General features: G+C 45.3%; 1 protein-coding gene across 2 annotated transcripts in view; it reads left to right on the top strand.

Moving 5' to 3' along the window:
• DCBLD1 (discoidin, CUB and LCCL domain containing 1) overlaps nt 1-14935 on the top strand; it is a 76724-nt gene extending 61789 nt beyond the window's left edge. For both annotated transcript variants that reach the window (XM_017345333.4, XM_089333729.1), the window contains 8 exons: nt 3015-3055; nt 3999-4214; nt 5398-5522; nt 6178-6325; nt 9381-9474; nt 9746-9795; nt 10606-10725; nt 12928-14935. In XM_017345333.4, the coding sequence (XP_017200822.4) occupies nt 3015-3055; nt 3999-4214; nt 5398-5522; nt 6178-6325; nt 9381-9474; nt 9746-9795; nt 10606-10725; nt 12928-13433 (1300 nt within the window). In that variant the 3' untranslated portion in view covers nt 13434-14935. The remainder of the gene's footprint in view (nt 1-3014; nt 3056-3998; nt 4215-5397; nt 5523-6177; nt 6326-9380; nt 9475-9745; nt 9796-10605; nt 10726-12927) is intronic.
• The last annotated feature ends 367 nt before the right edge of the window (nt 14936-15302 follow it).

The following is a 15302-nucleotide window of genomic DNA, read 5'->3' as shown; positions in this document are numbered from 1 at the left end:
AGGAAATATCCTGGGGTCTTCTGGGATTCAGCCCGGGTCAGGTCACTTCCTTGATGTGAAGAGCCCAGAATGGAATCAGGAAGAGGGACTGACCTCACACAGAGGATGATGGCTCTGACCGTCAGAAGGGGTGGCATTTCCTCCTGTTGATACCGGGTTATTCTTGAGTGCTTCAGTCCACCCGGGAAGGATTCTAATTCCTGTAAGCTGGTTGAATTCATTCACCCCAGTATGCGAGTGCCTCAGAACCCTAATGTCCCCAGAGAATTTTCATTTGTAAAAGAGGAGGCTTACTTACCCATGGAATTCAACAGGTGGTTGTGTTTAGTTTAATAGAATGAAATGGGAAAACATGTTCCAGCTGATAAAGGAGGAAGGCCAGGCAGGCAGCTGTTGGTCAAACCTTCCCTGGTGTCTTTACCTTGGGTTAACTCCACAGTTATCCTACTTTTGTACTTATTCTCATTGGTCAACAACAACAACAAAGGGCTGAATTTTTTTTAAAGATTTATTTATTTTACTTGAAAGAGTTCCAGAGAAAGAGGGAGAGACTGAGAGAAAGAGAGATCTTCCATCCGCTGGTTCACTCCCTAAATGGCTGCAACAGCCAGAGCTGGGCCAGACCAAAACTAGAAGCCAGGAGCTTCTTCCAGGTCTCACATGTGGATGCATGTGAGCCATCCTGTTACTTTCCCAGGCACATTAGTAGGGAGCTGGATTGGAATCAAACCTGTGCTCATGTGGAATGCCAGCATTGCAGGTGGCAGCTTTATAGTGCCGGTCCCCAGGGATGAAATTTTTTATGTTTCATTTTGGTCGCAGCAAGTATAAGCGCTCAAAGTTGCAGCATTTTTAATTGGGCCACATTGCAAGTGTAATAGTTTGGGCAGAAACATTAGAGAAAATGTAAAAATCAGACAAATCGAAGCCCTAAATAACTCTTAATAAAAATTTATTTACAATAATATATATTTTTCTTTAAGTGTCAGGAGACCTGGGTCCTCGCCCCAACTTTGTCACTGTGAATGTTGTTGAATCCCTTGGCCCTTGCAGATCTGAATTTTCTCATGTTGGAGTGATTGGTGCCTGCATGACAGGCTGCACAAGAATTATAATGGAGCCTTTATGTGAAAGAGCAGGGCTTATGGAGTCTCTGCCTAAGAGTAGATAATGAAGGTAGAAAAGTCCATTGCAGAGAATTTTACTACCTTTTTGATAGGCAAGTGTTTCTACTCTTGAACAGTGTTTTTGTGTTCTCAGTGGGCTTCACGTTTTCGTATTCTCTCAGTTATTGCACATACACCTCAGAATTAAGCGTTTAAAATAAAAAGCAATTGAACACAACAGTGACATCCTCCTTGTATTTGTCTCTAGTCTAAGTACTGTGCACAAAAGAGTAATCTGGAGAATTGCAAGTTTTCCATTCATTCTATGTATTTTTTACACCACTGGTTTGGTGAAGGATTTTCACCAAGTAGGTATCCTCTTGGGCCTTAGGGATCTCTTCTCCCCTGAAGAGACAACTACAGAACGAGGTTGGTTTGGTGAGAGTGATACAAGCTGTAGAACATCAAAGGGCGAGGAGGCCAAAGGGTCCCTGCCACATGGGCAGGAGAACCGTCTCGCAGCAGTGAGGGCCCAGTTCAGGCCAGGCCATGGAGAAGCTGTGAGTCCTCTCTAGCTGTGCCTTGTCATCCAGGAATAGGAGCTGCTCACGACTTGGTGCTGGTTGCTGCAGTAGGTAGGAGTGTGACACTGTAGTGAAAGCAAGGGCTCCGACCGTCTCTAGAGCAATGCTGCTGGGCAAGACCACTGTGGGAAAAAGTACAGAAGGCAGCTGGAAGTGACACCCTCTTGCTTCTAAGTGACCAGGCTTCCCCATTTCTCTTTTTGGTCCTTGTGCATTCACAGTGAATGGGACAGGTCAAGTGACAACTGAACTAAGGAAGACTTGAGGAAAGTAATCCTTTTGGCCTGTATTACCATGCATCAATTAATTAGGGTTTACAGTTGCTCTTGAGACTATATATGCATGTGCTTTCTCCAGAAATGTGGCATGGTGGAAACCACAGTGGATATGGTTTCAAAAGGATTCAAAGGGGGCCGGCACTGTGGCATAGTAGGTTAATCCTCCACCTGCAGCGCCCACATCCCATATGGGCACCAGTTCGAGTCCTGGCTGCTCCACTTCAGATCCCTGCTGACAGCCTGGGAAAGCAGTGGAAAATGGCCCATGTGTTTGGGCCCCTCCACCCACATGGGGGACCTGGAAGAAGCTCCAGGCTCCTGACTTCAGATCAGCCCAGCTCCAGCAGTTGCAGCCATTTGGGAAGTAAACCAGGGGATGGAAGACCTCTCCCTCTGACTCACACTCTCTGTAACTCTGCCTCTCAAATAAATTAATAATTTTTTTTTTTAAAAAAAGAGGATTCAAAGATCTCAGAGCTCTGGTCACTTGTCACCTGCATGAATTTGGAAACATTGCTTACCTTCCAAAGGCCTGAGTATCCTGATCTATCAAATCCTGATAATGCAGATAATCTCCTTGCAGACATCTTGCAGAGTGTCACAAGGCCCACAAGGGGAAGCACCCAAGGGAAGGTCATGAGAACATTTTGAGAGCACAGTATCTGTCATTAAGACCTCGTTAAGGGTAGGTGCAGTGGCACAGTATGCCTGCATCCCACATCAGAGTGCCTGAGTTCAAGTCTTGGCTCTGTTCCCAATTCTAGCTTCCTGCTATTGTGCACCCTGGGAGGCAGCAGGTGATGGATCTTGTACTTGAGTCCCTGTTGCCCTTGTGGTGGGAGACCTGTATTGATTTCTTGGCTTTGGCCTGACCTTGTCCTGGCTGTTTGAGGTCATTTTGGGTGTGAACTAGCATTTGAGGAATGAACCAGTTGATGGGTGCTATCTCTTTCCCTCCCTCCCTCTCTGAAATACATAAAATAAAGATTTAATTAAAAAGACCTAGTTAAGCAACTCACTGCTCATGTTTGTCTTTATTGTTTCAGCGGTTCCCTGTCAGACAAGCGAATTCTGTTTACCTCTAATGGTAAGGATCATGCTTTCCTTACGAATTTGGGATTAAAATTCTTCAGTGGTAGTTCATTCCTCCATACTCCTCACAAAATGTAGTTAAAACAGTTTCCTTTTTTTCCCTCAGGTCGTATGGCACCAAATTTTCTGTAACTTAAAAATACACAAAATAATGAACCTGGATCTCTCTTAAACTTATGCCAAAAGAATGAAAAATGAAATGACATGTATTTTAAGATAAATTCCTTTACGTTAGATTTTTAAGAGGAAAAAACTCTTTTATGCATTTGATTTTACTGATGTTTATTTTGAACAAAATTTTTGTACATGAGTATATAATAAAGGCTTTTTAGCTCTTCTATCATGGAATGTATTCTATGGAAATATTCTTCCTTAACATAAAGCAAAACATTTCAAGGAAAATCACTAGATTAAGTCTTCTGTGCCCAAGAAGAAGTAGGGCCTTTAATGGCTACCTCCACATTACCTGGACAGTTAAGGTCCGAGGGATGAACATTAGATACAATTTGCTAATTTGTACCTCTCTTTTAAGAGGTAAAAGCTCTCTTTCCCTTAGAGTGGAGTTCGCCTCTGATTCTAAAACCTTAAAATGAAAAGAACTTCAGCATTTTAAAGCTTCTAGACACATTATGCTTTGTTGAAATCAGGGTGACTTTAGAGGGTCAGAAAAGAAAATCTACGGTGATCACAGAGAGGTGTCACTTATAGGGGTATGATTTCAGTGAGGTCCACTCAAAAGCAAAGTAGTAACACCTGCAAGCCACTGTGCTACAAACAAGTCAAAATCAATTGTGAGTTACTTAAAAACTGGTATTTAAATATTTGATTAAATATCAGAATGTAAGTAAATCGATTGGGTATTTAGGATGGGATAAATTTTATCTCTTGCTTTCACTTTCTGCCTATAGGTAAAGTGTTTTACTGCTCTTTTTTCCCAGCTTGCAGCAGATCCTTGAGTTTGGAACCTGACAGGCAAATCAGAGCTTCTTCCTCTTGGCAGTGGGCCAATGAGGTTGGAGAACAAGTTCACTGGTCTCCTGGCCAAGCCCGTCTCCAGGACCAAGGCCCGTCATGGGCTTCAGGAGATAGCAACAGCAACCACAGACAACGAGAGTGGCTAGAGATAGACTTGGGGGAGAAAAAGAAAATAACAGGTACTTAAACAAATATGGGGGCAGCGTCACGAATGCATAATGACTTGCAGTTGAAATTATACTTTTGATCAATATGAGTGTCTGTCTCTCTTTCTACCTCCAAGTACTTCATGTCTTTTTGAAAGCATAACAAATCACTGCTCACATGTACAACTCTGTATGCACTTGTAAATATGGATGTATGAATTGGAAGTTTGATATCGCAATGGTGAAATTTTTTTTTTTGGTGTTCTTGTTTGTGAGAAAACCCTCATCTATGAACAGGTTTCTTCTTATTTTTTTTTAAGAATTATTTTATTTATTTGAAAGACAGAGTTACAGGGAGAGGTAGAGCCAGAGAGAGAAAGGTCTTCCATTCCGCTGGTTCACTCCCCAAATGACCGCAATGGCCAGAGCTTAGCTGATCCGAAGCCAGGAGCCAGGAGCTTCTTCCAGGTCTCCCACACGAGTACAGGGGCCCAAGGACGTGGGCCAACTTCTTCTGCTTTCTCAGGCCATAGCAAAGAGCTGGATCAGAAGAGGAGCAGCCAGGACTTGAACTGGCGCCCATATGGGATGTCGGCGTTGCAGGCTGGGACTTTAACCCACTGCACCACAGTGCAGGCCCCTTTGTGTGTGTGTGTGTGTGTGTGTGTGAACAGGTTTCTTTTTGTTTGTTTCTTTTTTTGTTGTTTTTTATTGTTTTTAATTTTTGACAGGCAGAGTGGACAGTGAGAGAGAGAGAGAGAGAGAGAGAGAGAGAGAGAAAGGTCTTCCTTTACCATTGGTTCATCCTCCAATAGCCACTGCGGCTGGCAGGCTGCAGCCGGCGCACCACACTGATCTGAAGGCAGGAGCCAGGTGCTTCTCCTGGTCTCCCATGCGGGTGCAGGGCCTAAGGACCTGGGCCATCCTCCACTGCATTCCCGGGCCACAGCAGAGAGCTGGACTGGAAGAGGGGCAACTGGGACAGAATCCAGTGCCCCAACTGGGACTAGAACCCGGTGTGCCGGTGCTGCAAGGCGGAGGATTAGCCTATTGAGCCACAGCGCCGTCATGAACAGGTTTCTAAATGCAGCTGGTAAAGATTGGCCTGCAAAGAAATTTGAGATTTCAAAAGAGGAGGGAAAAAGAAACCTGAAGTTAGAATACATGTTATATATAGCTTACTTTTTAAAACTAGCCTATAATGTTTTCTTAAAAGGAATCAGGACCACAGGATCCACACAGTCAAATTTCAACTTTTACGTGAAGAGTTTTGTGATAAACTTCAAAAACAACAACTCGAAGTGGAGGACCTATAAAGGAATTGTGAATAATGAAGAAAAGGTAGGAAGGAGGAAAGAGGCCAGAGCAGGAGAACATCATTGGGCTTACATTAAATATCTCACTAATGAAAGACAATGCTGGTGCCTCCCTGAGCGTGTAGGAATAACAGCTATGTCAAGAATCTTAAGAGATCTTTGTGACTGAATTCTTTTCTGCCTGAGGAATGAGATACTTGGGATTTGCCAAGGAAGTAGAAGTTGGTAATTTGAAATGGTTGCTTCAGTCCAAGTGCAGTGGATGCTTGGGTTGGAAACTGGTTCTGGGCATGCTATTAGTGGCTGTTAGAATTAAGAAGGGGATGACAAAAGTGGGAGCTGAAGACTTGTACTTCTAAGGTTGCATCAGTAGCACTCTATCACTGTAAGACCAAGTAATACAGCAGGTCAAGACCTATCACTGTACGACCAAGTAATAAAACAGGGCAATTTTAGCTTCTTCACCTAAAATGAAATTTAAAGCAGAAAACAGGCAGCACCAACTCAGTTAAATAACTTGGCCTTTATTTGCAAAGTTGTATCTTCAATATCAATAGGCTCTTTTTAAAAAGTGTGACAGAATCCTTGCTTTGGTTTCATAGAACCAGTGTGAAGGGACAGGGAAATCCCCCACAATTTAACTAGCAAGATCTTCAGATAAAAGTAATTTCTTTCTACAGGTGTTTCAGGGCAATTCTAACTTTCGGGACCCTGTGAGGAACAATTTCATCCCTCCCATTGTGGCCAGATACGTGCGGGTTGTCCCTCAAACATGGCACAAGAGGATAGCCTTGAAAGTGGAGCTCATTGGTTGCCAGATTACGCAAGGTAGGGCTTAGGGCGGGTCAGGGAGCTACTCACTCCTGGCCATCTCCTTCCCCATATCCTTACTACTAATGTGGTTTTTCCAACATCTCTTCTCTCTTGGGTAATGACTCATTGGCGTGGCCCAGAACAAGCCCAAACACTGGTGTTTGAACTGAGAGATAAGATGAGACAATCCAAAAGCCCACCTCCTCCAAAGAATCACCCACGGGCAGAGCAGCTAACTGTTTTGTAGTTTTATTAGGAGCATAACTGGTACCCCACACAATATAACAGTAACTTCAACAAAACTTATTTTCCTATGTCATATAAATACTGGAAGAAACAGTCCAGAGATATTTCCAACATGTGTGAAATAATGCATGTCTACAACTATTCATTGAAATATTGCAGTTTAAAAAGACTGGAAATGAATGTACATGCCTTTCAAACACTAGGTAAATATCTTCAGGAAAAAATAAAAGAATAATACATCCATCCAATGGAATATAATGCAGCCAGGGAAAAATGAGTGTGTTGGTAATACAAAAAATGCTCTGAGATTTTTTTAAAGATTTATTTATTTACTTGAGAGGGATAGTTACAGACAAAGAGAGGGAGAGACAGATAGAGAGGTCTCCCATCCACTGGCTTATTCCCCAGATGGCCACAGCTTCTTGTGGGTCTCCCATGCTGTTGCAGGGGCTCAAGAATTTGGGCCATCTTCCAGTGCTTACCCAGGCTATCAGCAGGGAGCTAGATCAGAAGTGGAGCAGCCAGGACTCAAACCAATGCCCCTATGGGATACCGGAGACACAGGCAGATACTTAACCCACTATGCCACAGTGCCGGCCCAAGAGATATTTTCACAGCTTAAAAAAATAAGCAAGATTTGAACAGTTTGTGTAACAGCCTTCCATTTGTGTAAAAAGAGGGACTGGAGAGTGAATATTCCTGCCGATATCTCTAAAAGAATGTCAGGAAGCATAACATGGCTTCCCATGGAGCAGGACCAGAAGTAGGAGGGAGATCTTCCATTCCGTACCTTCTAATACTTTCTGCATTTTGAAAATGGAAGTTTATAATCTACTCAAGTATATACATTGAAAGTATATTAATTTTCCAGAACATAAAATGATTTACATATTAATTTTATAAACTTTAAAAGTATAAGAAAAATATAAAGAAAATTAAAATCATGATCAACTAGCATCATGAATAATCACCATATCTCCCTGTATCCAGTCTCACTGTATTTCTAACTTTAAGACAAAAATGGTAGCTGTAACATACAGGAGAGTATTTCTAAAAGTTCACAGAAAATGCATATATGAAAAACCTATGCATGAATTTGAAACTTTTTTGTACCAAAATATTTTTTTGACAGGCAGAGTGGATAGAGAGAGAGAGAGAGACAGAGAGAAAGGTCTTCCTTTTACCGTTGGTTCAACCTCCAATGGCCGCCACGGCCAGCGCACTGTGGCTGGCACACCACACTGATCCAAAGCCAGGAGCCAGGTGCTTCTCCTGGTCTCCCACGCGGGTGCAGGGCCCAAGCACTTGGGCCATCCTCCACTGCACTCCCTGGCCACAGCAGAGAGCTGGACTAGAAGAGGAGCAACCGGGACAGATTCCAGCGCCCCGACCGGGACTAGAACCCGGTGTGCTGGCACCACAGGCGGAGGATTAGCCTTTGAGCTGCAGCGCCAGCCAATATTTTTAAATTCCATGTTTATTTTTTAATCCCTTATTTCCATGAACTTTTGAAGCAACTTTATATTGTTTTGTGGATGTATTTTTCATTTTACAATGTATTCAGTACATTTTCAATGTTATTGAATATTTGAAAAGCACAATTGTTAATACCTTTATAGTTTTTTTAATAAGAATATCCCATTATTTAGTTAAGCATTCCTCTTATTGTTGGATGTTTAAGTTAGATTTTCCTCAAATTTTTTTTTTGACAGGCAGAGTTAGACAGTGAGAGAGAGATAGAGAGAAAGGTCTTCCTTCCATTGGTTCACCCCCAAAATGGCCACTACGGCTGGTGCGCTGTGGCTGGCACACTGTGCCGATCCTAAGCCAGGAGCCAGGTGCTCCCTCCTAGTCTCCCATGCAGGTGCAGGGCCCAAGCACTTGGGCCATCCTCCACTGCACTCCAGGGCCACAGCAGAGAGCTGGACTGGAAGAGGGGCAACCGGGACAGAATCCAGCACCCCAACCGGGACTAGAACCCGGGGTGCCGGCGCCGCAGGCAGAGGATTAGCCAAGTGAGCCACGGCACCAGCCTCAAATTTTCACTCATAACCAGCACCTGCTGTTTACATAAATTTTGTTCCCATTTGTGTACCTTTTCCTCCTCTTCACAAGCTCTCCACTTCTAAACATCCCTTTATTTTTTTCCCAGGGATCACAAAAAAGAGGATGAGGAGCAAACTTTTCTCCTTTAGTTTGCGTAGTTTCTGCAAATTTGGGGCCCCTTGCAGTGACTGTTAAAGTGACCTCCTTTGTTAAAGCAAAAAGAGTTATAGGGAAACAATATGTAGTGTTTCTTGTCACACAGTGAAAATGCTCTTTGAGGTCATCAGACTGCGTTTCCTCCCAGGCCACAGCTGCAAAGTCCCACTAATGAGAATCCCAGGCATCTCCAAGCCTCTGTTACGGTGCAGGTCCAAACTCGTCCACCATCTGGGAAAATTAACTGTACCAGAGCAGCTCTACTGTAAACTTCACTAATTTACCTAAGTTGCTCCTGGCTGGGTGGACCTGATTTAAACCATCCCCCTGGATTCCGATTTTTAAAGTCTGATATGGGCCCAGCAACAAGTACAGAGTACATAGAAATCCCTGAGGGAGTCTGGAGACTATCTTCCAGTAGTTTCTTGGAAAATTTATTTCCCCCAATTTAGCCCAAAGTTTAAATGCTCTCACTTTCCAATATCAGCAAGTGCCTGGGCTGTATTCATTTTCCACATATATCAAACAGTTGTAGGCTCTTGAGGACAATGTTCAGTTTTTAGATTATGAAGCCTGGTGACCGTCATCTCCATGGTAACACGATGGCTTCCCCCTCCTCTAGGTGGGAACGTCACCACTGTCGCTGTTCCATTGGTGCTCCTTGTGGTCCTGCTGCTTGTAGGACTGGGGATCTTTGCAGCCTTCAGAAATATAAGGTGACGTATTTATTCATTTATTCTCTGGTTATGTAAACACAGACCCAAAAAGTTAACTCTTCAGATATTTATGCATAGAATAGCAGCATGATGCCTTTCAAGTAGACTACTAGCTTATATTTTAAAAGTAAGCTGGGTAGAAGTAGAAATGATCAAATATTACTTTATAAGCATCTTGTCCTTTACAAACTTTTTGATAAAGCATTGTCACAGAAGTATCCAGAAACCAGTTGGCTTCTACATATTCAGTAGGGACTTCTTCTCTTGATAGGAGGAAGAAGAAGGGAAATCCATATGGATCAACTGAAGCTCAGAAACCAGGTTGGTTGAAAACTCCATCTCCAGTTTTACCCCATCTTGGAAGAACATACAGGATCTGCCCATTGAAAGCATGTGGAGGCTAGTGACACACCTACATGCTTAAAGAAAACATAAGCCTTTACACTAGCAATTCTGCAAAGAAGGGACTTACTGTATCCTGTCTCCTTATTTTCATGACCACCCTACTTTTATTCAGCAATGTCTCCATTATTTATTGCAGTTTAGGCCACCACACTGTCAGCAAGAACGAGTCCCAACAGCTCCATCAGGGAACTGCATGTAGTCTAATGCTCTCAGGCCTCCCCTTTAATTTCCACTCTGGAAAAGTGAAGAGAGGCAGGGCTCATGTGCAGATTTCAGAGAATCCACAGGACACAAGTTGCCCACAAAATGAGATATCAGTGCTCTAGCCACAGGGCAGTAAGGTGGGACCCCTGGGAAAACTCAGGAACACTTGAAACTCTGCCTGCGCAGTATCTGAGCACCACAGATGTTGTCTCCTTCGGGTCATCAATGTTGTATCAAAGCAAATTATAGGAAACCATGCCCAGAACGCCTCACAAATGGGTAATCCGAGACCTAGCAGATGCACAAGTACATTTTGGGGGCACAGTAGAAAGCACGGTTGGGGTAGGGCTTGCTGTTGTAGTTAGTGGCCTCAGGTTGCTGTCCTCAGCACTCACCTGAGAGTTATCGCTGTCCACTCATCACTGTCAGCCCTCAAGAGACAGCCTGACCTGCAACTCACCAAGGGACACGGCATGGACTGTGTGCATTACCCTCCTGATGTTTCATGTTATCTTTATCCAGGCTGTTGGAAGCAGATTAAGTACCCCTTTGCCAGGCACCAGTCAACCGAGTTTACCATCAGCTATGACAATGAGAAGGAGTTGACACAAAAGTTAGATCTCATCACCAGTGATATGGCAGGTAAGGGTCGCACTTCCGAAATGTCAGAGATGTCTTAAGATTTTTCTGCACTCTGCAAAGAAGAGTTGTGAAATGACACTCAACTGTTTCTCAAAAGCCCCATTCAGCAGTCTGTTACACCTGCAGGGGACATAATGAAATCCAGGTGATGATGCTTAAGTACTAATAGTATCTGAAAGCCCTGAAGCTATTGTTAGCAAGGTCTTGATTAAGGCACTGTGGGAAAGAGACTAGAAAGATGAATTAAAAATAGCTCCTCCCCTTGAGGAAGGAAGGAGGAGATGAGGGAATTCCTCCCGTGTTTGAATGGCCTTGGTGTCCCTAACAGGCCACCATTGAGGAGTGAGCTTCCCAAATTAGCTGTGGGGTACAATTTGTCTTTTTGCTTCTTAACTTCCAAACCTTCATGGATAAGTAACTTTGTAAAATACAATACCAATTATTAGTAAAGGTAAAGTTTTTTAAAAGACATATAAAACAGTTCTCAGATGTGTGGGCATCCACGGCCCTCACTTTGCATAGCCCTGCTCTGGCTTCTCAGGTCTCACCACAGACTCTGAGCACTTGTAGTACAGATATCTAACACTGGGGCCATGTTAGAAATGCAAGCTGTGGTTCCCACCATACCCCAGGCCTACAGAACTAGGATGGGAACTACAGAACTAGGGGATGCATGTACACATCGGGATCTGGGAGGCACTTGAGCCACTTCATGGACAAGGAGAGCATTTACCCAGCCAAAATCCATCTTCTTGTCCCACAGAAGTGAAGGGAGAACCTCTTTTCTGCTCTCTTCCCTGATTTCACTTTTAGCTCCCACTACAGCCTCTCCGTCTTCCTCTCTGACTGGTCTTTCTTAAACCCCTTAAATGTGCAAGGCCCAAGTGCTCATCCTGTCCCAGCTTACCTGTAGTCTCTCCTCTAATCATTGTCACCAGTTTCTGGAGCTTCCAGAAGTCCTTGCATGTTTCTCCACACTGCTTCTCACACCCCAACTTTCCTCCCAGTCCCCAGTCTGTAATCCTCAGGAGCCTTCTGGGCACCCCACCTAGAGTGTCACCAGTTCTCTGTACACCCAGACTCTAAGTGATTTTCCAGTCCAGCAGTCAAAACCTCTGGGAAGGGTCCTTGGCTCCCCTCCTTCTTCACACCCTGCAGGTCGTTGATGGCACATCCCCGACTCTTGTCTCCAAAATGTGGCCTCCTCCTCTACCTGTCATCTCTCTTTGCCTTTTACTTCTTGCTTTTTGGTCTCTCCTTCTTCCGTGTACCACCAGAGTTCCCACCCACTGTGTCTGTCCCTAGGTCTCTCCAGAAGTAAACCTCCTGGCAAGGCACTCTGCTTCCCGTGACCTGAGTGAGGGTTAGTTAACAGCACACACTTGGGGTGTGTAGTGGGTTCCTGGCTCCATGGGCTGCTAACTGTGTGAACAGGGAAGAGTTACATAACCTCCCTCTGCCCTGGTTTGTAAAGGGGTAATGAACCCTAGCTCATAAGACTTTCTTTGAAAAGTAACTTGGAAATACAAGGGCACTTCAAAAAGTTTACAGAAAATGGAATCAAAAGATAAATTATTTTGGTGCAAAAATTTTGAAACCCATGCATGTGAGAAGTGTTCAGAAGGTCCACAGGAAATGCAGATTATAAAAAAACCTGTGCGTGGATTTAAAAAAAAAATGTGTACCCAAATAAACTTACATTTTAATTCCATTTTCCACGAACTTTCTGAAGACCTTTCTCATGTCTTACTGTCTTCGTGTCTGGCACAAAGCAAGGGCTGGAAAAATGTGATCTCTTTCATTATCCTCGCCATGGTCGCTGGGTCCTGACATATTTTGGTCTTTATATCTCATTAAGCAAACTGTTCCGCGTCCCTCGTGCCCTTGGCCACATCAAGCTCTATTTTCATGGTTGCTCTTGCTTCCTTTTCCTCGGTGTTACCTCCACCTCCAAAATCTGGCATGTCGAGTGCAACTATAAAAGCCACTTAAGTATTTTTCCCCTACTCCAGGTCTAAGTGTGAGAGCTCCTTTTCCGTTGTGGCGGCCGTGACTGGCGCCTAGGGCACTCCAGGCCCTCGATGCAAAGTTTTTGGTTAGGCTCTCCCTGAAGCAGAGCGCCCCCTCTGCAAACAGCCGACTTGGTGCACTGAGTAGCCCCGCGGAGCACAACTGATGCGCCTTCTCCTCCTGTGGTTTCAGATTACCAGCAGCCTCTCATGATTGGCACCGGGACAGTCACAAGGAAGGGCTCCACCTTCCGGCCCATGGACCCGGAAGCCCACGAGTTAGGGGCGAGCTCCGAGCCTGGCGGCCACTACGACTGTCCTCACCGCACGGGCCGCCACGAGTACGCGCTGCCCTTGACGCACCGGGAGCCTGAGTACGCCACGCCCATCGTGGAGCGGCACCTGCTTCGGACCCACACCTTCTCCGCGCAGGACGGCTACCATGTCCCCGGCCCCAGGCCGGCTCACAAACACTCCCTCTCCGCCGGCGGCTTCTCCCCTGCGGTGGGAGCCGGCGCCGAGAGCCCCGCGCCGGCGGACCGGGGCTACGACAAGCCCAAAGCCAACAGCGTCTTCGCCCCCCAGAGCGGAGACCCAGCTCTTCAGGAGCCGCGGCTGAGTCCGGGGGTGAATGACGGTTACTCGGCTCCCAGAGACTGCCTCCAGCCCCTCCAGCACACTGCCTCGCCGGCCCTTTAGCGAACACAATGTGAAAGCCACCTGGTGTGGTCCCCGGTGGCGGTGTGTGTGAGCCCCTGGAAGAAGGGCGGCTGCTGTGCATCCCTGTGTGCGCGCGTTCGAGTCCACGGGATCCCGCGGAGAGGTGCTCTCCAACTGTTTACAAAATTGTGCAGCTGATACTGTTCTGACCCTTAGGGCGAGAATCTGTTGGTTTTTGTTGGGCTAGAAAATAACGAAAATTTCCAGATGGCATTGTCATTTCTCTAACTGTGATACTGAGCTTCTTTGGTGTAAGATGTGCAATCGATACAGAGTTGTATTGAACAAGAAGTGAAAGTAACCGAAGATTGCCTTACCGGAGTTCAGGCCTGCCCAGAGGTTAAGTGGGAAAATGCAGCCGCTGCTGTGTGCCGCGGTATCCACCAGGACGTCCATTTTCCCCCAGCACGTTTTGGTATCCCATACCGAGCTAGCAGCAGGCCTGTCTCCGCTTAATCCTGTTGTTACTGTGGCTCATTTCCTTTCCTTTGATAGCCAGAACTGAAAACATTTTTAACATTCTTCCCCTGGAAGAAATGAAATTACTTGAAGCATGAAAAGCACACCGGGGTGGTGGTTTTGTTTGGCAGTTATAATTGTAGATTAAGACAAACACACCACCTCTGCGGCGGCGGCCAGTGTCTTTAGACACTTCCTGGATGAGGATGCGAAGTGGCAGACTGAGAGGCCCATCTTCCCAGGCTGGTGGAGACCCCCGCTGCTCGCGGGCTGGGGGAATGGGGTCTCTGAGGAATGTGCTTGCTTCACTTTTTCCTTCCTCCTCCTCTCAGGCCCCGCAAACACTGCAACTTTCAAATGCAAAACTGTTCTCTCAACAAGCTGAAATGGATGGAGGTAGCGCTGCAGTTAGAGTCTGTTTTGCTGTGTCAGATGCTTTTGTGTCTCAGATGATAAAAACATGGCTGAGGTCAGAGGCTCACGCTTCTCATGACTTCCTTCCAAAACAGAGCATGTTGGTGACTTCCAAGGTCCCCTAGAAAAGAAAATGCTTATTTGAAATGGGTTCTCGCAGAAGTGACCAAGGCCAAGTCTTAAATGGCGCTTTTCTGCTGAGATGATTGGGAACTGAACTGATTTTGTTAAGAAATTTCCCCTCAAGTATGCGTCTGTAATTCCAGATTAGCCCAGGCCTCAGCTGTACCTCACACACATGCTTTCAATCTGAGTTTGCTTTGTGAATGAACTGTGGGGGGTGGGGGCTAACCTCTTTTGCCAAAGAGGAAATTATGTGTTTGTTTTCTAGAAAATATCAACCAAAAAATCATTTTCATAACGAAAAAAATCTTTAACACTATTGGTATGGTTGTGCCTTTCTGTGAAATGTGTCCATAGTGTACTGCTCACTAAGGGAGGTGCTGGAAGGCAGACTTTGCTGGTTATTGTGGGGGAGAAACCGTTTACTTTGTGCAGTTTACATGATTTTATGTGCATACTAATTGTAATAAACAAGCCAAATCAAAGCGCCCCTGACTCGTGCCCTGCTTGCTGTGCTGTTGAAGGCACTTGAGGTGCAGGCCTTAATAAAAGCGCGGGTGATACTGAGGCCAGACAGGAAGACTCTCCAGTACCCAGGTCCTTGCCTTCACCAAGAATTCAGGAGCCAGTCAGAAGATGAGGAGTGTCTGATAAAGTGAGATACACATTCCACAGCCAGAGTGGGGCCTACTCCAGGGGGAGTGGCCCTGTTTAACATATGAAAAGGGGTTACATCCTAATAAAGGGGAGGGAGGTTTACACTTTTCCTGAGCAGTATTTGGAGATTTCCCAGAATCCAGCTACTGCCCCTCTTGGCTCCTTACATGATCTGATGTTTTCTGCTGTGGCAGC

Source organism: Oryctolagus cuniculus, chromosome 5, assembly GCF_051225735.1.
Source record: "Oryctolagus cuniculus isolate XC-2025 breed Fujian yellow rabbit chromosome 5, ASM5122573v1, whole genome shotgun sequence".
In the NCBI taxonomy this organism is placed as follows: domain Eukaryota; kingdom Metazoa; phylum Chordata; class Mammalia; order Lagomorpha; family Leporidae; genus Oryctolagus; species Oryctolagus cuniculus.
The sequence above is the reverse complement of the archived record's forward strand: the minus strand, read 5'-3'. Positions and strand labels throughout refer to the sequence as shown.